This window comes from Eschrichtius robustus, chromosome 10 (assembly GCF_028021215.1).
Source record: "Eschrichtius robustus isolate mEscRob2 chromosome 10, mEscRob2.pri, whole genome shotgun sequence".
Classification (NCBI taxonomy): domain Eukaryota; kingdom Metazoa; phylum Chordata; class Mammalia; order Artiodactyla; family Eschrichtiidae; genus Eschrichtius; species Eschrichtius robustus.
Genome location: NC_090833.1, coordinates 92,802,828 through 92,826,299, shown reverse-complemented (window position 1 = coordinate 92,826,299; position 23,472 = coordinate 92,802,828). Strand labels below are relative to the sequence as shown.

Here is a 23,472-nt window from a genome sequence, read left to right as displayed (position 1 = left end):
ATGTCTGTTAAGGTCTTCTGCCCATTTTTCGATTGGATTTTTTGTTTTTTGTTGTTGAGTTGTATGAGCAGTTTGTGTATTTTGGAGATTAAACCCTTGCCTGTCACATCATTTGCAAATATTTTCTCCCATCCGTAGGTTGTCTTTTCGTTTTTTTTTTATGATTTCCTTTTCTGTGCAGAAGTTTGTAAGTTTGATTAGGTCACATTTGTTTATCCATTGAGTCTTAAATATCACTGACAGTACTTGTCATCTGTAAAAGTTCTGTGTGTCTCATTTTCAAATTTTCTTTTCTTTTTTAAAAACAAAGAATCTTTTTTTTTTAATGGTTGCTTTTCCATGTAATTAGATTATCTCCTTAGATGTATATTCTAGTGAAGGATAATTATTGCTTCAAATTGTATCTAATCAGGTATTAAACCCATCCATTGATCTTTCAATCTCACTGTCAGGACTAGTCATTCCTCAGAGTTCTCTGTGTGACCTCTTTTGTAATTTTTCTCTTTTCTCTTCTTTCTGTTCTTTCTTTCTTTTCTTTTTCTTTCTTTCCTTTCTCCCTTCTCTTCCTTCCTTCCTTCCTTTCTCCGTTTCCTTCTCTTCTTTCTTTTTTCTTTCTTCTTTCCTTCCTTCCTTCCTCCCTTCCTCCCTACCTCCCTTGCTCTCTCCTTCCTTCCTTCTCTTCCTTCTTTCATGATTTTTTATATCTTTAAATTAACGTACAATAAAATTGACTTTTCTGTCATAGAAGTCTTATCAATTTAACACAAATATAAATTCATATAACTACCACTATAATCGGAATAAAGAACAATTCCATAATACTAAAAAAACTCTCATGCTGACCTTTTTAGATATGACCCCTACTTCCACTCCTATGCCCTGACAATCATTGGTATGTTCTTCATCAGTAGAGTTTTGCCTTTTCCAAATGGAATCACATGGTATGCAAACTTTCAAGACTAGTTTATTTCACTCAACATAATTCCTTTGAGATTCATCCATGTGTTTGCATGTATCAATAGGTTTTTTTCCCCTTTTCATTGGTGAGTAGTATTCTATTATATGGGTAATGCACAATTTGTTTATCCATTTACCCATTGAAGGACATTTGGGTTGTTTTCAGTTTTTTGCTTTTATGAATAAAGTTGCTCTAAACATTTGTGTAGAGGGTTTTGTGTGAGCATAAGTTTTCATTCCTCTTAGGGAGGGATAGGCAAACTTTGATTCACAGACAAACTGCCTATTTTTATAAAAGAAGTTTTATTGAAACAGAATCATGCCCATTCGTTAAGTATTGTTTATAGTTGCTTTCACTGTAAAATGGCAGAGTGAAGTAATTTTACAATATTACAATACAGACCACATAGCCTGCAAGCCTGATGTATTTACTATCTGACTTTTAAGGAAAGTTTGATGACTTCTGCTCTAGGATGAATACTTGGAAATTGGACAGGTGGGTCATATGGTAAGCACATGTTTTTCTTTATAAGTAATTGCCAAGCTCACAACATTGTAAATCAACTATCCTTCAATTAAAAAAAGAAGAAAGAAAGAAAAGAAATTGCTGAGCCATTTTCCAGAGGGTTTTACCATTTTGCATCTCCACCAGCAATAAATATATGAGTGTTCCTATTACTCTACAGGATCTCCAAGACTTTGTATGTATGTTTATTTTAAAATATTTATTTATTTATTTTTATTTTGGCTGCACCAGGTCTTAGTTGCAGCACGCAGCTTCTTCACTGCGGCATGCAGGATCTTTAGTTGTAGAATGCAGGATCTTTTTTTTTTTTTTTTTTTAGTTGCGGCATGCAGACTCTTAGTTGTTCAGTTTTTTTTTAGTTGTGGCATGTGAACTCTTAGTTGCAGCATGCATGCAGGATCTAGTTCCCTGAACAGGGATCGAACCTGGGCACCCTGCATTGGGAGCATGGAGTTTTACCACTGGACCAGCAGGGAAGTTCCTGTGTATATTTTTGAATTTATCCATTCTAGTAGAAGTGTAGTGTAATCTCATTTTCCTAACAGTTAATAATGTGAGCATCTTTACATGTGCTTAATTGCCATCTATTTATCCTTTTTGGTGAAGCTTATGTTCTTTTACTTATTGCTTCTTTAGGTTGTTTTCTCACTGTTGTTTTGAGAGTTCTTTATCTATTCTGCATGTAAGTCCTTTGTCATATATGCAGTTTCCAAATAATTTCTCCTGTTCAGTAGCTTGTCTTTTCATTTTCTTAACAGTATCTTTTAAAGAGCAGAATTTTTTTGGTTTCAAAATGACAGTTTACCTTTTTTTTTTTTTTTTAAGCTCATGTTTTTCGGTATGATGTCTGAAAACTTTTTGCCTAACCTCAGGCCATAAAGATTATCTACAAAATTTTTAGAAATTTTTATAATTTTACCAATTATGTTTAGATATTTGATTTATTTGCATTTAATGTAACTGTTGATCTGTTTGGATTGAGATCTACCCACTTAGCGGTTTTTATTCTCTTTGTTTTTTTCTTATATTTTTCCCTTTCATGTCTTTTCTGCATTCTTTGAGTACTTTTCAAAATTCCACTTTAATTTGAGTGTTTTTTAAAGGAAGTTTTTTTCTTATTTTATTCTGTTTATTTTTGGCTGCATTGGGTCTTCGTTGCTGTGTGTGGTCTTTCTCTAGTTGAGGTGAGTGGGGGCTACTCTGTTGCAGTGTGCGAGCTGCTCATTGTGGTGGCTTTTCTTGTTGCGGAGCACAGGCACCAGGTGCACGAGCTTCAGTAGTTGTGCCACACGGGCTCAGTAGTTGTGGCTCGCGGGCACTAGAGCACATGCTCAGTAGATGTGGTGCACGGGCTTAGTTGCTCTGTGGCATGTGGGATCTTCCTGGACCAGACAGGGATCGAACCCATGTCTCCTGCATTGGCAGGCGGATTCTTAACCACTGCACCACCAGGGAAGTCCCTCTTTAGCATTTCTTTCTGAGTAGGTTCACTTGGACAAATTCTTTTAGTTTTCTTTCATCTGAGAATGTCATTATTATACCTTCATTTTTTAAGATATTTTCACTAGATTTTTTTTGAATTTTATTTTATCTTTTTATACAGCAGGTTCTTATTAGTTATCTATTTTATACATATTAGTGTATATATGTCAATCCCAATCTCCCAGTTCATCACACCACCACCCCCCCCTCCCCTCCACTTTCCCCGCTTGGTGTCCATATGTTTGTTTTCTACATCTGTGTCTCTATTTCTGCCCTGCAAACTGGTTCATCTGTACCGTTTTTCTAGGTTCCACATGTATGCATTAATATACGATATTTGTTTTTCTCTTTCTGACTTACTTCAATCTGTATGACAGTCTCTAGATCCATCCACATCTCTACAAATGACCCAATTTCATTCCTTTTTATGGCTGAATAATATTCCATTGTATATATGTACCACATCTTCTTTATCCATTTGTCTATCGATGGGCATTTAGGTTGCTTCCATGATCTGGCTATTGTAAATAGTGCTGTAATGAACATTGGGGTGAATGTGTCTTTTTGAATTATGGATTTCTCTGGGTATATGCCCAGTAGTGGGATTGCTGGATCATATGGTAATTCTATTTTTAGTTTTTTAAGGAACCTCCATACTGTTCTCCATAGTGGCTGTATCAATTTACATTCCCAGCAACAGTGCAAGAGGGTTCCCTTTTCTCCACACCCTCTCTAGCATTTACTGTTTGTAGATTTTCTGATGATGCCCATTCTAACTGGTGTGAGGTGACACTTCATTTTAGTTTTGATTTGCATTTCTCTAATAATTAGTGATGTTGAGCAGCTTTTCATGTGCTTCTTGGCCATCTGTATGTCTTCTTTGGAGAAATATCTATTTAGGTTTTCTGCCCATTTTTGGATTGGGTTGTTTGTTTTTTTAATATTGAGCTGCATGAGCTACTTATATATTTTGGAGATTAATCCTTTGTCCGTTGATTCGTTTGCAAATATTTTCTCCCATTCTGAGGGTTGTCTCTTCACCTTGTTTGTAGTTTCCTTTTCTGTGCAAAAGCTTTATGTTTCATTAGGTCCCATTTGTTTATTTTTGTTTTTATTTCCATTACTCTAGGAGGTGGATCAAAAAAGATCTTGCTGTGGTTTATGTCAAACAGTGTTCTTCCTATGTTTTCCCCTAAGAGTTTTATAGTGTCCAGTCTTACATTTAGGTCTCGAATCCATTTTGAGTTTATTTTTGTGTATGGTGTTAGGAAGTGTTCTAATTTCATTATTTTACATGTAGCTGTCCAGTTTTCCCAGCACCCCTTTTTGAAGAAACTGTCTTTTCTCCATTGTATATCCTTGCCTCCTTTGTCATAGATTAGTTGACCATAGGTGCGTGGGTTTATCTCTGGGTTTCTATGCTGTTCCATTGATCTGTATGTCTGTTTTTATGCCAGTAATATATTGTCTTGATTACTATAGCTTTATAGTATAGTCTGAAGTCAGGGAGTCTGATTCCTCCAGCTCCGTTTTTTTCCCTCAAGACTTCTTTGGCTATTCAGGGTCTTTTGTGTCTCCATACAAATTTTAAGATTTTTTGTTCTAGTTCTGTAAAAAATGCCATTGGTAATTTGATAGGGATTGCATTGAATCTGTAGATTGCTTTGGGTAGTATAGTCATTGTCACAATATCTCTCCATTTGTATCGTCTTTAATTTCTTTCATCAATGTCTTATAGTTTTCTGCATACAGGTCTTTTGTCTCCCTAAGTAGGTTTATGCCTAGGTATTTTATTCTTTTTGTTGCAGTGGTAAATGGGAGTGTTTCCTTAATTTGTCTTTCAGATTTTTTCATCATTAGTGTATAGGAATGCAAGAGATTTCTGTGCATTAATTTTGTATCCTGCAACTTTACCAAATTCATTGATTAGCTCTAGTAGTTTTCTGGTGGCATCTTTAGGATTCTCTATGTATAGTATCATGTCATCTGCAAACCGTGACAGTTTTACTTCTTCTTTTCCAATTTGTATTCCTTTTATTTCTTTTTCTTCTCTGATTGCTGTGGCTTTAGAGGAAATGCTTTCAGTTTTTCACCATTGAGAATGATGTTTGCTGTGGGTTTGTCGTATATGGCCTTTATTATGTTGAGGTAGATTCCCTCTATGCCCACTTTCTGGAGAGTTTTTATCATAAATGGGTGTTGAATTTTGTCAAAAGCTTTTTCTGCATCTATTGAGATGATCATATGGTTTTTATTCTTCAATTTGTTAATATGGTGTATCACATTGATTGATTTGTGTATATTGAAGCATCCTTGCATCCCTGGAATAAATCCCACTTGATCATGGTGTATGATCCTTTTAATGTGTTGTTGGATTCTGTTTGCTAGTATTTTGTTGAGGCTTTTTGCATCTATATTCATCAGTGATATTGGTCTGTAATTTTTTTTTTGTAGTATCTTTGTCTGGTTTGGGTATCAAGGTGATGGTGGCCTCATAGAATGAGTTTGGGAGTGTTCCTTCCTCTGCAATTTTTTGGAAGAGTTTGAGAAGGATGGGTGTTAGCTCTTCTCTAAATATTTGATAGAATTCACCTGTGAAGCCATCTGGTCCTGGACTTTTGTTTGTTGGAAGATTTTTAATCACAGTTTCAATTTCATTCCTTGTGATTGGTCTGTTCATATTTTCTATTTCTTCCTGTTTCAGTCACGGAAGGTTATACCTTTCTAAGAATTTGTCCATTTCTTCCAGGTTGTCCATTTTATTGGCATAGAGTTGCTTGTAGTAGTATCTTAGGATGCTTTGCATTTCTGTGGTGTCTGTTGTAACTTTTCCTTTTTCATTTCTAATTTTATTGATTTGAGTCCTCTCCCTCTTTTTCTTGATGAGTCTGGCTAAAGGTTTATCAATTTTGCTTATCTTCTCAAAGAACCAGCTTTTAATTTTATTGATCTTTGCTATTGTTTTCTTTGTTTATATTTCATTTATTTCTGCTCTGATCTTTATGATTTCTTTCCTTCTGCTAACTTTGGGTTTTGTTTGTTCTTCTTTCTCTAGTTCCTTTAGGTATAAGGTCAGGTTGTTTATTTGAGATTTTTCTTGTTTCGTGAGGTAGGCTTGTATTGCTATAAACTTCCCTCTTAGAACTGCTTTTGCTGCATCCCATAGGTTTTGGATCATCATGTTTTCGTTGTAATTTGTCTCTAGGTATTTTTTGACTTCCTCTTTGATTTCTTCACTGATCTCTTGGTTATTTGGTAACATATTGTTTAGCCGCCATGTGTTTGGGTATTTTCACTGGATACTGAATTCTGGGTTGACAGTTCTTTTCTTTCAGTTCTTTGAAAATGTTGTTTTACTTCCTTCTGGCCTCCATTATTTCTGTTGAGAAATTCACTGTCTTGGAATCCTCGTTCTTCTATATGATATGTATCTGTTTTCCTCTAACTGATTCAGGAAGTTTTCTTTTTCTTTAATTTTCAATAGTTTGATTATGATGTGTTTAAGCATGGATTTCTCTGATTTTATCCTCCCTGGGGTTTTCTCAGCTTCTTGAATTGTAAGTTTATGTCTTTTTACCTAGTTTGAGAAGTTTTCAGCCATTATTTCTCCAAATATTTTTTTCACTCAACACTTTTTTCTTCTTTGCTTCTGGGTCTCTGATGACATGAATGTAAAATCATTTGGTATTGTCCTACGTGTCCCTGTGGCTCTGTTCATTTAATTCAATTTTTTCCTTGTGTGTTATTCTGATTAGATCATTCCTGTGTACTCATGACTACAATCAGGGTATTAAACAGTTCCATCGATGCAAAAAAGCCCTTATACCCTCTCCCCACTCTTAAACCATGGCAAAACTTGCTCTGATCTTCATTACTAGAATTTTTCCTTTTACAAAATGTCAAATAAATGAAATCACACAGTGTGTAACCTTTTGAGACTGGCTTCTTTATTTGGCATAATGCCTTTGAGACTCATCTGTCTTTTCATTTCTGAGTAGTATTCCATTTTATGGATAATAGTTTGTTTATCCATTCACCTATTGGAGGACATTCAGGTTATTTCCGGTTTTGGTGATTATGAATAGTGCTGGTCAATAGAGGTTTTTATGTGAATGTAAGTTTTCTTTTGTCTAGGGTAATAACTGGAAGTGGGGTTCCTGGGTCATGTGATAAGAACATGTTTAAATTTATAATAAACTGCCAAACTGTTTACCAGAGTGACCATACCATTTTGCATCCCCACCGGCAGTGTGTGAGAGTAACTGATAATATTTTAGTGAATTAAGTTGTGATAATCATTTGATTTTAGACCTAATATTCCTAGGAATTTAATTTTTAAATAAAAGTTTTAAAGTGTTATTCCAAGTTCTCTCTATGCTTTGCTTTATCCTTGAGAAAGAGACATGTGGAGTTACTTTACTTTTTTGATTACTCTAGTTGCATTTGAAATGTGCCACTGTCAACATTTTGTGAAGGAAATACATAACATCTGTTTTACATTTAGTGAAGTTTGAACTATGCTTGGGAAAATAGATAAATTGCAATCACTCTTACAGCTCTAAGAGCCGATACACACACACACACACACACAAACACACACACTCTCTCTCTCACAAACACATACACACACACACACAAACACACACACTCTCTCTCTCACAAACACATACACACACACACACTTTCTTTCTATAATGGAAGACTGTGGAGATGTGAATGGGGGTGAAGGAATTGTGACTTAATCCACTTTTAAATACAGTTCTTTTAAAAAAGTTATGTAAGAGAACAGTCTTTTTCTTTCTCTGGGTGTCTGTAGTGTGTGTGTGTTTAAACTTTGGCCATTGTAGTTTTTAAGATTTATTTCTTGGCTCACTCCCTCATCACATGATTAAGAGCTTATTTTTTGCTCCCTTGTTTAATGGAGATTAAAACATCTTGTCATTTTGGCCTTGTAAGCTCTAATGAAGTAACTACTGCTCTTTATGGACCTATATTCTTTGGAGAGTAATTTCTTCTGTCAGACGTTAAAAAGTATTATTATTATTATATTATTATTATTATTGGCTGCTGGAGGGATTTCAACTGCATAAGCTAACTTTTAACAGTCTACTTAGATTTAATACTTTACCACTGCAATTACGGTCTGGGAATCCTTATAACAGTATAGATCCCTTTCTCTCCCTGCTTCATGTTATAGTTTTTATATGAATTACATTCATATGTATGCACTGAAAACCCCATCAGACAGTAATGGTTTTTTACTCTCAACCATGATACATAATTTAAAGAATTTAAAAGTGATAGATTATTATATTTACCCAGATTTTTACCATTTCTGTTTTTCTTCCTGATGCATATATCATGGCTGTGTTCTCCTAGATACTTTGGTGTGCAATCTGAGTAGAGGTATTCTCTTATAGTACTGTGATTGACTCCATAAATTGACATTGATATAATACTTTTATCTACTTTGCCATCCATATTCCAGTTTGGTTATTTGATCTAATAATGTCCTTTATTGTATTTTCTTTTCCTCTGCAATACGTGATCCAGGCTAGAGTCAAGTATTGCATTTAGCTGTCATGTCTTATAGATTTCTTTAATCTGGAGCAATTCTAGAGCCTTTTATGACTTTGCCATCTTTAAAAAATACAGTTCTTCCACCTCCCCCTCCCTGCCACTCATAGAATGTTTTTAATTTAGTCTTTGATTTTTTTTCTCATCATCAATTACTGTTATGTATTCTCAGGCAAAATACTGTATAGGCGATGTTTTGTCTGTCTCAGATAGCTGTCCCTCACAGGTGATGTTAATTTTGATCATCAGTCAAACTGTTGCCTGATTCTCCACTGTATCATCACTGCTTTTTTTCCTCCCTTACAACTAATAGACAGTCTATGGGGAGATACTTTATGATCACGCAGATACTACTCTTTATTAAAATTTCTGCCTATATTTAGCACCACTGGTGATTCATATCTGATCTACTTTTTACTGTGGTGGTTGCAAAATGATGATTTTTCAACTCCAGCACTTCCCTTTACATTTCTCAATAAGCATTAGTCCTTGTGCTTAAGAAATATATCTCCCTTCACCCCTGTGTGTCAATATGTGTGTATATGTGTACGTATCTATTTGCTATAGATATGATATCATTCATTCTTTTTTTTAAAGGTTTATAATTCTTTACTCTTCTTTTCATATTTTTGAGCACTTCCTTATATTCAGGGATAAAAAGACTTTCCAGGCTTAAAATATACCTCTCCTGCCGCAGTATGAAAACTTAAAAATAAATAAATACATGCATGTTGAAAGCATATTATGTACTTTGTACTGTATTAGTCTCTAAGAATATAACTGAACAAAAGATACATAGTTTCTGACTTCATGAAGCTGACAAACTAATAAATGAGCAAAACCAATAACATGTGGTAAATGATAATGGGATAAATGCTATGGGAATGTAAGTGCATACCTATTACGTGGCAAACATTGTATGTGCTTAATATGTAGCAGTTAACAAAACAAAACATCTCTGCCCTCATAAACTTATTTTCTAGGAAGAGGAAAAGGCAATAAATAAACTGATATATAAAATGAATAATATATTAGATAGAGATAAATGGTATGGGAGAAAATAAAGTGAGATGGGAAATAGAGAATGTACAGGATGAGGGAGAGGTGTCCATTTTTAAAAAGCATGGTCAGAGAAGGCCTCACTGAGAGGGTGACTATGAGTAAGTCAGGGAGCTAAACTTGCCTAATTGTACCCAGCTGGTTACCAACTCTAGGTACTCTCTAAAAATGAATCCTATTTTGCCTTGCATTATAATCACTTAGTATGCATATCTTATCCTTAGTGTAAATCACAAATATGTGATAACAAGGACAGTGTACCTTCATATAACACATTTCGTTGGGTTTTTTCCTTTAAACTAATGACTAACCACTGAATTAGGAAAGATATTTAAACTCTGTGGAGTTCTATCTGCAAAATGAAGTAACTGGATAAAAGTATTTGCAAGCTTCTGCCCCATTCCAAAAGTTTATATGAAGAATAACAAATCAAAGAATAAAAATATTTCTGAGAAATACTGGAACTTATTGGAATTGGAATAATAGAGCTATTTGAAGAATATCCATGAGCTAGGTCTCCCCTTTACAACATGGAGTGATTGCCAATATTTGGGGAATGCTTCTCAGCGAAACTGGATCTACAAAGCACTGTTTCTCTGGGCCACCCACTCTACATGGAATTACTTCATCTTACAGATTCCCTATTGTGTGATATTACTTGTGGCATAGATTCCTAAACTCCTTCAGTAAGAATACATGTTCACCACTATTTACAATATACTCAACTGATCGAGTTACAAGGATTCTTTGAGAATGAATTCTATGTGCCAGATGCTTTCTTCACTATTTCTGTTGTTATTTTTGAAGAAAAAAAAAAAAAAGCACAGAAAAGCGTAAAAAGCTGTAACTGGAAGGGATTTAGGACAAAACTACTCCTCAGATTAGTCATTGTACAGGTAAGCTGAATGATTATTATGCAGACATGCTCGTTTTTCATATGTCTGAGGCAATTTAGGTCATTTTCCAAGAATCACAATTCAATTAATCCCCTTATTGACTTCCACAAGTTACTTACTATCCCAAGTTCTGATAAGTTCACCAAGATTAGCTTCAAAGCAGCTTCAGAGGGCCATTTACTCAGTGATTAAGAGCTGCACCAAATTAGTTACCTTCACAGAAATATCACTATAGCTTCCACGAAGACTTGTTGGTGAGGTCCCTCTGAGAAGCAGTTCCAATGAGTTTATTAACTCATGGTTACAGGACAATTTGGCTGAGTGACCAAGTATGGAGAGAATAAACCTCACCACTTCTGTTTATGTGTTCTGGGGTAGTCTTTTTGCTATCTACAGGAACTAACAGCTTACATGTGAAATAAACATCTATGCTCATATATACTACATGGCTAATGTTTAAAAGTTAGTAATAAATGCATGGGAACCTATTTTAATAGGTTTTTTAAAAAATTATTTGAGTATGGTAAGGCCAACAGATCAGGAAGACGATTACCATTGAAAAGATAGTTTGTTACTTAGTTGGTTCCTAAGAGGGAAGGGTACATCATGCCACTGGGGACCACAGGGAGAAGCACTAGAGTAGGTCAGGAGACGGAGAACGGGAAACTGGTCAAGAGCCTTTACTCTGGTTTCTGAGGTAAGGAAAAGGTGAGTCAGGGTGAGCAGGCTTAGGTTGGCTAGTTTGAATAATTTCAGGAGGCTGTGGGTCATAGGGGCTGTCACTAGATGCCTCTGGTACCTAGCCCTGAGCAAGTGGATAGGGGAATAGCAAATATAAAGGAGGTGGTTGAGATATGGGTTCTGGACTGGTTGTATCACGTTAGAAAAGCATTCAGGAGCAAGTTGTTTACTATCTCTAGGAATGGGCTAATCTTGGGAGGCACAGTTTCTTCAGGGTCAGCAAGGCCCCAGATGTCAAAGCATCAGAATACAGAAAATAAAAGACATGATTAATACAGAGCCCTGGCTGAGTCCTTTTAAAATTCAAGGCATAGATGTCAGTGAAACTAGCAGAGTAAGTAAGTACCTTTGAAGATTCTCTCCTCTGTAAAAGCAACAAAAAACCTGGCCAAAACTGTCAGAATCAAATTTTTTGGAATCCTAGAAATGAACCAAAGGGTTGTAGCAATCCAGGGAGCATTTATTCAGGAAAAACGGCAGAATCTTGATAACAAGAGTGAGCTTTGTGTTTTTTAAATGCCCTATACCTATCTCTCCTTTACCAGCTCTGTGTTAGCCTTGACAACAAAAAGCCTGTAATCCTGGTGATAACCAGCAAGCCTGGCAGCCACCAGAGGGAGCAGAATAGGTTCAAACTCCTTCAAAGCCACATTCCCAGTAAATTGTCATTGTTTGACCTGTTTCTTTATTCCCTGGAAGATCTCACTTTCAAGGCTGTGTTTATTTGACCTGACTCAGAACTAATCTAGTGTGAAAGGCTTTTCTCTGGGAGAATTTGTTGAAGATATTTGGAGGCTTTTTTTTTTTTTTTTTTTGGTCCACGCTATGAAGCTTGTGGGATCTTAGTTCCCCGACCAGGGATCGAACCTGGGCCCCAGCAGTGAAAGCGCTGAGTCCTAACCACTGGACTGCCAGGGAGTTCCCTGGAGGCAATTTTTAAACTTCATGGGTGCCTGAGGCGGTGGATAACAGCTGGGGCAATTAATAGGTTAACGAAAAAGCTTAAAAAGAAAAGCTGTAGAATGCAATGGCTAGGGACTTCAAAAATCTCTGACCTATCCCTGGGACTCTAGAAGGTCCTGCCCATGTGTTGGGTTGTGTGCATGCTCAGGAAAGACCTGAGATGGCCTAAGTTCTCACTACTGGCTGACCGTGAGGCTGTGCAAAAGCAGGAAGTGAAAGCTAAGGTAGTATTGTCATTTGCCTTGCTGAGTATTGAAGCTATGCCCAAGAGAAAGCCCCTTGGCAAAGACTTGGAGACATGGGTTCAAGGTGTTTAAGTAAATCTCTGTCAAGATATTAGCTAATGGAGCAGACTTACGTAGTCATGCACAACAAAAAATAGACTATACAGATTGGCTCAGAAAAGTCACTAAACCAACAAAAGGAACAAGAAGCACAACAGCAAACCCTGGGGAGAGGGAGAATCTGATTCCAGGAATTGCCACACTATAGTGTTTAAAATGTTCAGTTTTCAACAAAAATTACAAAACAGGCAGAACGAAAAACAAAACAAGAAAGTAAGGCCCATGCACAGGGAAAAAAGTAATCAATCAATAGAAACTGTCCCTGAGGAAGCCCAGACTTTGGATTTATTAGACAAAGAAACTGTTTTAAATATGCTCAAAGAGTTAAAGGAAACTAAGTGAATGATGGCTCTGGCAGCAAGTTTTCTTAATTTTCTTCATGTGAGAATGTCTTTACTCTCATTCTTGAGGTAGATTCTTTCTGGATATAGAATTCTAGTTTGACAGTTCTGTTCTTTCAACACTTAAAAAATGTTGTGCCACTTGCTTCTGGCCTCCATGGTTTTTGATGAGAAATAGACAGTTATTCAAACCATTGTTCCCTTATTTATAATGCCTCATTTCTCTGTGCCTGCTTTCAAGGACTTTCTTTGTCTTTAATTTTTAGAAATGTGATCATCATTTCTCTGGGCTTAGACATCTTTGGGAATCTGTAGGTATATTTTTTTAGTCAAGTTTGGGAAGTACTCAGTCCTTATTTCTTCAAATATTTTTTCAGTCCCAGGCCCTTTCCCCTCTCCTTCTGAGACTGATGACATGAAGGTTAAACCTTTTGTTATTATTTCACAACTCTCTGAGGATCTCTTACCTTTTTTTCCCCCAATCTTTTCTCTCTCTGTTGGTATTAAATAATTCCTATTGGTCTATCTTTAAGTTTCTTTCCCCTGCCATCTCCATTCTGCTATGGAACACTTCTGATGAGGCTTTTTTTTTTTTTTTTTGGCTGCATTGGGTCTTCGTTGCTGCACGTGGACTTTCTCTAGTTGCGGTAAGGGGGGCTACACTTCGTTGCAGTGCACGGGCTTCTCATTGCAGTGGCTTCTCTTGTTGCAGAGCACGGGCTCTAGGCGCGCAGACTTCAGTAGTTGTGGCACGTGGGCTCAGTAGTTGTGGCTCGCGGGCTCTAGCGTGCAGGCTCAGTAGCTGTGGCGCACAGGCTTAGCTGCTCCACAGCATGTGAGATCTTCCCAGACCAGTGCTCAAACCTGTGTCCCCTGCTTTGGCAGGTGGATTCTTAACCACTGCGCCACCAGGGAAGCCCACTGTGATGAGATTTGTATTTAAGTTATTGTATTTTGCAGTTCTAAATTATTTGAATCTTCTTATTATCCTTTATTTCTTTGTTGATATTTTCTATTTTTGTATTTCTCTAAACCATGTTCATGATAGCTTGTTACAGCATTTTTACGATTTTTACGTTGAGTTTTAAGAGTTTTCTCTATATTTTGGGTTCTAGACCCTTTTCAGATATATATTTTGCAAATACCACTGTGTAGCTTGTCTTTCCACTCTTGATAATGTCGTTTGATGCACAGAAGTTTTAATTTTTATGATGTCTACATTATCTATATTTTATTTTGATGTTCATGATTTTATTGTCATTTGAGAAACCACAGCCAAATCTAAGGTCGATATTTGCCTCTGTGTTTTCTTCTGAGAATTTATAGTTTTAGCTTTTATATTTAGGTCGTTGATCCATTTAGAGTTTAGAGCATATGGTGCAAAGTAAGGGTGCCACATCACTCTTTAGCATTTGGATATCTGGTTGTCACAGTACCAGTTTTTGAAGAGACTATTCTTATCCCCATTGAATGGTTTTGGCACTCTTGTTGAAAATCAGTTGACCATAGATCTATGATTGTATTTCTGGACTCTCAGTTCTCTTCCCTTGATCCATATGCTTATGCTTTTGCTTATTACCAGCAGTACTAGTTGCCTAATTGGGAGGATTAGGGACACGGCTCCTCTTTGGCATTAGGGTTCTGTACTGCATGGTTTCCCTTTTCTCATCTTTTTTTTTTTCTTTTTTTTAACTGCATCAAACATTTTATTGCCTAATTTTTGAAAACTTTTGCTCTTAAGTAATAAACCACAAAAGAAACTTTATTAATATTATGTCCAGTAAATTAAATTGCATGATTTTGAACATTGGTTTTGTTCTGTTGAGATATAGTTGATATATAACATTATATTAGTTTCAGGTGTACAATATAATGACTAGATATATGTATAAATTGTGAAATGATCATTACAATTACTCTAGTTAACATGTATAACCACACAGTTACTTTTTATTTTTTCTGATGAGAACTTTTAACATTTTCTCTTCTAGCAACTTTCAAATATACAATACAGTATTATTAACTACAGTCACCATGGTGTATATTACATCCCCATGACTTACTTATTTTATAACTAGGAGTTTGTACCTTTTGACCACCCTCACCCATTTTGCTGACCTCATACCCCCTGCCCCTGGCAACCATCAATGTGTTCTCCGCAACTGAGTTTGTTTTTTGTTTGTTTGTTTTTTAGATTCCACATACTAGTGAGATCATACAGTATTTATCTTTCTGTCTCTGACTTATTTTACTTAGCATAATGTCCTCAAGGTCCAGCCATGTTGTTACAAATATCAGGATTTCCTTCTTCTTATGGATGAATAATATTCCATTAGATAGACAGATAGATAGATAGATAGATAGGGATATTTATCTCTATGTGTGTGTATATCTATCTGTCTATCTTGGAGGAAATTAAGAGTAATATTCTAGTGAACACACAAATAAGAAAGTGAAACAGCTTTATTGCACCTATGGAGAAAGTTTTAGTGGTCTGGATAGAAGATCAAAGCAGCCACAACATTCCCGTAAAGCCAAAGTCTAATCCACATCAGGGCCCTAACTCTACAATTCTGTGAAGGATAAAAGAGGTGAGGAAGCTACAGAAGAAAAGTTTGAAGCTAGCAGAGTTTGGTTCATGAGGTTTAAGGAAAGAAGCCATCTCCATAATATAAAAGTACAAGGTGAAGCAGCAAGGGCTGATGTAGACACTGCAGCAAGTTATCCAGAAGATATAGGTAAGATAATCCATGAAGGTGGCTACACTAAACAACAGATTTTCAATGTAGACAAAACAGCCTTGTATCGGAAGAAGATACCATCTAGGACTTTCATAGCTAGAGAGGAAAATTCGATGCCTGGCTTCAAAGCTTCAAAGGACAGGCTGACTCTCTTGTTTGGGGCTAATGCCACTGGTAACCTTACGTTGAAGCCAGTGTTCATTTACCATTCCAAAATTCCTAGGGCCCTTAAGAATTATACTAAATCTCTTCTGCCTGTGCTCTATAAATGGAAAGCCTGGATGACAGCATGTCTGTTTACAACATGGTTTACTAAATATTTTAAGCCCGCTGTTGAGGCCTACTGCTTAGAAAAAAGATTCCTTTCAAAATATTATTGCTCATTGACAATGCACTTGGCCACCCAAGAGCTCTTATGGAGATGTACAATGATATTAATGTTGTTTTCATGCCTGCTAACACAACATCCATTCTGCAGCCCATGGATCAAGGGATAATTTCAACTTTCAAGTCTTATTATTTAAGAAATATATTTTGTGAGGCTGTAGCTGCCATAGATAGTGAATTCTTCTGATGGATCTGGGCAAAGTCAGTTGAAAACCTGGAAAGGATTCACCATTCTGGATGCCATTAAGAACATTCATGGGACTTCCCTGGTGGTCAAGTGGTAAAGAATCCACCTTCCAATGCAGAGGACGTGGGTTTGACCCCTGGTTGGGGAACTAGGTTCCCACATGCTGCGGGGCAGCTAAGCCCACGCACCACAACTACTGAGCTTGTGCGCGCCTCAACTAGAGAGCCCACATGCTGCAAACTACAGAGCCCACGTGCCCTGGAGCCTGCACACCACAACTAGAGAAGAGAAAACCCCCACGCAACAGCTAGAGGGAATCCTGTGTGCCGCAATGAAAGATCCCGCATGCCTCAACGAAGATCCCGCATGCTGCAATTAAGGCCCGACGCAGCCAAAAGAAAAAAGAAAAAAAAACAAAAAAGAAAGAACATTCATGATTCATTGGAAGAGGTGAAAAGATCAACATTAACAGGAGTTTGGAAGAAGTTGATTCCAACCCTCGTGGATGATTTTGAGGGGTTCAAGACTTCAGTGGAGGAAGTAACTGCAAGTGTGGTGGAAGTAGCAAGAGACCTAGAATTAGAAGTGGAGCCTGAAGATGTGACTGAATTGCTACAATCTCATGACAAAACTTTTAATTGATGAGGAGTTGCTTCTTATGGATGAAGAAAAAGAAAGTGGTTTCTTGAGATGGAATCTACTCCTAGTGAAGATGCTGTGAAGATTGTTGAAATGACAAAAAAGGATTTAGACTGTGACATAAATCTAGTTGATAAAGCAGTGGCAGAGTTTGAGAGTATTGACGCTAGTTTTGAAAGAAGTTCTGTGGGTGAAATGCTATCAAACAGCATTGCATGTTACAGAGAAATCGTTCATGAAAGGAAGAGTCACTTAATGCATCAAGCTTCATTGTCGTCTTATTTGAAGAATAAAGGTGGTGGTTGCCACAGCCATGCCAACTTTTAGTAAACATCCCTCATCAGTCAGCATCCATCAATGCCGAGGAGAGACCCTCCACCAGCAAAAAGATTTGCTGAATGCTCAGATGATGGATAGCAGTTTTTAGCAGTAAAGTGATCTTTTTTCTTGTGAACTTTTTCCTCTTTATTGTGAACATTAGATCAGTTTAATATTCAGGAGTCCTCAATCAGACATGGACTGATTGGGTCCAAATATATAGCGAGTGTATTTATATCTTATAGAAACTTAGTTATTTTTTTTTATTTAATAAATTTATTTTATTTTATTTTATTTATTTTTGGCTGTGTTGGGTCTTCGTTGCTGCGCACAGGCCCTCTCTAGTTGCGGTGAGCGGGGGCCACTCTTCGTTGCGGTGCGCGGGCTTCTCATTGCGGTGGCCTCTCCTGCTGCAGAGCACAGGCTCTAGGCGTGCAGGCCCCAGTAGTTGTGGCACGTGGACTCAGTAGTTGTGGCTTGCGGGCTCCAGAGTGCAGGCTCAGTAGTTGTTGCGCACGGGCTTAGTTGCTCCGCGGCATGTGGGATCTTCCCGGACCAGGGCTTGAACCCATGTCCCCTGCATTGGCAGGCAGATTCTTAACCACTGCACCACCAGGGAAGTCCCAAAACTTAGTTTTAAGTTGAAATATAGTAGACATACAATATTATGTTATTTTCAGGTGTACTACATAGTGTTTTGACATTTTCATACATTATGAAATGTTTACCGTGGTAAGTCTAGTAACCATCCATTCCCATACAAAGTTATTGCAATATTATTGACCATATTCCTTATGCTGTATATTACATCTCTGTGGCTTATTTATTTTATAACTGGAAGTTCGTACCCTTCACCTATTTCTCCCCCACTCCTAAAGTATTTTTTAATTAAGATATATGCCTTGTTTTTTTAAAATTAATTAATTTATTTTTATTTATTATTTTTGGCTGCGTTGGGCCTTCATTGCGGCACGCGGGCTTTCTCTAGTTGCGGCGAGCGGGGGCTACTCTTCATTGCAGTGTGTGGGCTTCTCATTGCGGTGGCTTCTCTTGTTGCAGAGCACAGACTCTGGAGTGCACGGGCTTCAGTAGATGTGGCACGTGGGCTCCATAGTTGTGGCTTGTGGGCTCTAGAGCACAGGCTCAGTAGTTGTGGCGCACAGGCTTATTTGCTCCGTGGCATGTGGGATCTTCCCGGACCAGGGCTCAAACCCGGGTCCCCTGCATTGGCAGGTGGATTCTTAACACTGCGCCACCAGGGAAGACCTGTACCTTGTTGCTTTTTTTTTTTTAGACATAAAGCTATAGTGTAACATAACTTTAATATGCGGGAAACTAAAAAAATATGTGCAATTCGCTTTATTGCGATGTTTGTTTTATTGTGGTGGTCTGGAACTGAATCTGCAATATCTCTGAGGTATGCTTATATTCAGATCCTCTGCCTGTTTTATCTGATTGTTTGGGTTTTTTGCTATTGGGTTATGTGAGTTCTTTATATATTTTGCATATTAACCCCATCAGATATTTGGTTTGCAAGTATTTTGTCCCATTCGCCAAGTTGCCTTTTCATTTTGTTGATGGTTTCCTTTACTGTGCAGAGACTTTTCAGTTTGATGTAGTCCCGTGTTTATTTTTGCTTTGTTGCCTTAGCTTTTGATGTCAAGTCCAAATAATCATCACTAAAAGCAGTGTCTTCACTCCTCATCTTGTATGACTTCTGCTGGCTAGAAGGAGCAGTCTTCCCCTGGGCCTTTTTGTTTGTTTTTTTATTTCAGTCTGATCTGGCATCCAGATTGGGATGTACAAGAGGTAAAAATGAACCCCAAGGAACTCATTATCTGGTCCTCCCTTAATTCCTGAAGTCTCTACCTGTTTTGCTTCTTCTGTCCACATATCAGAATCTTCCAATATTTGCTTTATGTGTTATTTCCATGTTTCTAAATTGTAATTAATGAGAGCCTTCAGGTTCAATGTGCTTACTCTACTGTGACTAGAATGGGAACTCTACTCCCACAATCATTTATCGAATGAATAATTAAATGAACACATGCATCTTGCCTATAAGTTGCTCAGAAGTGTTTGTAGGTGTCAATATAACAATAGGTATAGTATTAAGAGAATTGAGCTAAATTCCTATGGGAGCTCATAGGCATAGGAATGAAATTATTTCTAGCTATTTTGAAATAGGACATATGGTGTGGTGGTGAGACACAATAAATCTGTGACACCAACTGGGTGTCCTGTAATTCAGTTCAATTCTGACACTACCCAGATTTAGCAGAGACCCACAGGTTAAGGGCAAAGTCCTCCATAAGACTGCTAGACTTCAGTAAGAGTTACAACCCAGAAACAGCCAAATGGAAACAATTCATAGACAAAGGTCTAGGGGTGGGGTGGGGTGCCGTGGGGGCTGGGGGAGGAGGATAAACATAGAGCTTCTGTGCCCTCTCTTCATGGAATCTGGGCACATCAGCCTCCTAGCACATCCACACGTTCACCAACCTGAAAGTGCCACTGAGTTTTGTTGTCCAGACGTTTTATTGGGGTTACCTTACATAGGCATCATGATTGGCCATGTGATTAAACTCCTCCAGCTCCCCTCTCTTCCCTGGAGAACTGGTGAGCCCACAGTTCCAACTTTTAAATCATGTGGTTGGTCTTTCTGGTGAACAGTCCCCATCCTAAGGCTACCTAGGGACCACCCTGATTCACCTCATTAGCTTAAAAAAGGCACTCTTGTCACTCAGGAATTCCAAGAGTGTTAGAAGCTCTGTGTTAGGAACTAGTGACAAAGCCCAGATATATTCTTTATTATACCACAGGTCATCAAATGAGACATCAAGGAGAAAGTGGCATTTGTGTGATATCTTGAAAGATGGGTAGGATTTAAACATTTGAAGATGGAGAAAAGGGAATTCTAGCCTGAGAAATCACACAGGGGCACATACTCAAAAGGGCAGAGTTCAGTGTATAGAAATATATTAAGTACTTTTTTAGCTTTAGTGTCAGATCTATAAAAAACAATAATAAGATAAAGCCAGATGGAGGGCTTAAATGAACGATAATAAACAATATTTATTAATCATAGAGCCTTTTATTTCTACAGAGCAGAAGAAAGAAGAGATTTGTTTATGTTTTTCCGAAGCCTACACTTCTTTGTGGAATGGTGTGAATATCGTAAGCGCACATTTAAACGTTTCAAGGTAGAGTCTAAAGTCTTTCAATTTAAACGTATATGGAAAGTGAAGCTGATGTTAATTTGGGGGTTTAAGATAACATTCTTAAAGTTTTCAAACAATAGAAAATGTTTTTATTGGTTTCTAGATTTGTAGTTATTTGGTATAAATGAAGGAGGAATTCTTCTGTACAAGTCAGTTAACCATTTATATTGAAAGAATATAGTCTTATTTATTTTACAGTACACATTTTGAAAAATTAATCTGTCAAGGACACTTGAAGTAAAATGCCAAATGCTAATAAAGGACATAGGCATAGCAGCCTTGTAACGTCACAGTGCAATCTTTACTTCCTGAGCCACACTCTGTATTTTGAGCTTCTTATTTATTGTATATTTCAAGTTTAAATATTGAAGTCTGATTCTTGTAAAGTAACGCTTCTTAGGTCTGATACAGATACATTCAGAGACTTTTTTTTAATTGCCTTTGTTTTCTGTCATAACTAGAACTATATTTGGCTGCATTGTAATCCCCCAGGTCCTACTTAGTTAGATAGTATCAAATTATTGACAGCAGTGATGCACACAGAAACCACTCTGAAAGAGTTAACATAAATAATATCTCAAGATTCAGGTTCCCTCAAAATCCTGAGTGACTATTGTTTTTATGACTGGTACTAATTCTCATTTATTTTGGATTTTTTTTTTTTTATCATCATCATCATTATTTGCATTTTATTCGGTTGAGCTAGTAATATCTGTCAAGCATAAGATTTTCTTTAGAATGAAACATGTCAGTACCTGTACTGTACCTGTACTGTGGTCCCTTGCGGAGTGCTCAGGATTATGTTGTTTACTTGCAGGTGCTCTTGCACCAGAACAATTAAATAGCTCTTCTTCAGAATTGGTAAAATACAGTAATGATTGAGAAGTCTGCTGGCAGTTATGGTAATGAATCACCTAATACGGCCATTTACTTATACATTAGAATGGGTTGTGGGAAATGTGAGCACTAGTCCCATTTTCAAACTGATTTTCCTCTAGGTGCTTTTAAGGCAAGTGTAGAAGTATAATTGGTGTGTTTTTCCTGTAGAGGATAAAGTGCTTCTTTGAGCTGGTCCTTTGCTGGTGACAAGGTTACTAGAATGGAAAGAAACATCACATTGTCGTGCAACCATCACCAGTAAAAATCTGTTCCATTAAACACTAATTTGCCATTCCTTCATTCTCTCAATAGTGTCCTTTGATGCATAGAAATTTTTAATTTTGATGAAGTCCAATTTATTTTATTTTCTTTTGTAGCCTGTGCTTTTGGTGTCATATCCAGGAAATCATTGCCAAATTCAACATCATAAAGAATTTTGTCTTTATTTTTTCCTGAGAGTTTTATAGTTTAGCTCTTAAGTTTAGGTGTTTAATCCAGTTTGAGTTAATTTTTATATATTCTGTAAGCCAGCAGTCCAACTTCATTCTTATACATGTGGATATCCAGTTTTCCTAGCATCACTTGCTGAAGAGACTGTCCTTTTCTCATTGAGTGGTCTTGACACCTTTGTCAAAAATCATTTGACTATGTATGCAAAGGTTTGTTTCTGGATTCATTATTCTATTCAGTTGGTCTGTACGTCTGTCCTTATGCCAGTATCACACTTTTGATTACTGTAGCTTTGTAGTTACATTTTGAAATGAGGAAGTGTGAATCCTCCAATTTTGTTCTTCCTTTCAAATTTCTTTTTGGTGTTTGGAGTCCCTTGAGATTCCATATGAATTTTGGTGGGTTTTCCCAGTTCTTTTAAAAATGTCGTTGGGAGTTTGTTAGGGATTGCTTTTGAAACCACTAGGTGGCGTTTCGGGGGGTTCCAAGGAGCTCCAGTCCTTTATGTCTCATCGTGGAAAGAATTCAGCAAGAGACAAAGTGATAGGTAAGTTAAAAGCAGATGGGCTAGAGGGTGCTGCGCCCTGAGAACTTAGTTGGCTACAGTTTTATAATCAAAGGAAAAGTGGGGAGGAGGAAAAGACCACCATCTTCCTCATTCTTGAGTTAGACGTCAAGTTTCCATCATCAGCTAGTCCTCCAGGTTGGACAGGGGAGTTTTCTTGTCCCTACGTGGTCAAGCCAGGACTGTCATGGCGCTATGGAAACATTATTTCAGGTCTCCATACAATGAGGGTCTTTCACTTTGAAATGCCACTTTTCCATAAATTATTGTTTTTTATGTGTGCAGAGAGCATGTCCTAGGGGTCATTAACTTACTGAGCTCACTGGGCAGGATATGGGTCTCATGCCACCATTGTATATTGTTTGGGGGCATGTCTCATGTTTCTGTTGCATGGTTTTGTTGCTAAGCAGGCATGCTTGGTTTTGTGGTTAAGCAAACCTGCTTTCTTGAGCGATCATTAACTTACAGGGGTCTCCCATACTTTTCCTTTACTTACAGTCCCCTAGTGGGATTAACTATTTAATCACCTGCTTCGTCCCTTTACTCTGTTCCTATCATTTTGAAGTTGTTTTGGGTAGCACTGACATATTAACTATTCAGTCTTCCATTCATGAACACAAGATGTCTTCCCATTTATGCATATCTTGTTTAGTTTCTTTCAGGAATGTTTGTAGGGGTAAAATATTTTTAATTTTAATCCTCTGTTTCATTATCAGTGTCAAGAATGAAGCAATATCTATTTAAGATAATGGGGATCAGCATTATTTTACTTCATTATTTTATTTGTGACTTAAGGGTGTATATAAGGTTGTCGGGTACCTAGGTTCATATCTTCTTATCTAGAAGTCTCAAAACTATTTTTTAAGATAATTCCATAATTCAGACTTTTAAACCAGTGCTCTTTCCTAATTGCTATTTTATATAAACCACTGGCTTTTAAATTCTCTAAAATTTGAGAGTTATTTTATGGTGCTTTTCCCCTTTAAGTTTAGTAATATAAAGAACATAGGAATACATTATTATTCTGACATCTGGAAATGGGAAGGAAGTCTTTACTGACCCCTTTCCCCAGTGTTGGTTCCACCACTCAGCAATCCTTTATTAAGTTTGTTTTTCCAGATAAAGTTACAATTTATTTCTATTGATTTATTCAAGATTGTGATAGTTTAAATATTCTATTTTTCCAAATAAAACAGAGC

General features: G+C 37.1%; 1 protein-coding gene across 2 annotated transcripts in view; it reads left to right on the top strand.

Moving 5' to 3' along the window:
- Positions 1-23,472, top strand: part of CENPP (centromere protein P) — a 228,467-nt gene that overhangs the window by 53,189 nt on the left and 151,806 nt on the right. For both annotated transcript variants that reach the window (XM_068553294.1, XM_068553295.1), the window contains exon 5: positions 20,265-20,361. In XM_068553294.1, the coding sequence (XP_068409395.1) occupies positions 20,265-20,361 (97 nt within the window). The remainder of the gene's footprint in view (positions 1-20,264; positions 20,362-23,472) is intronic.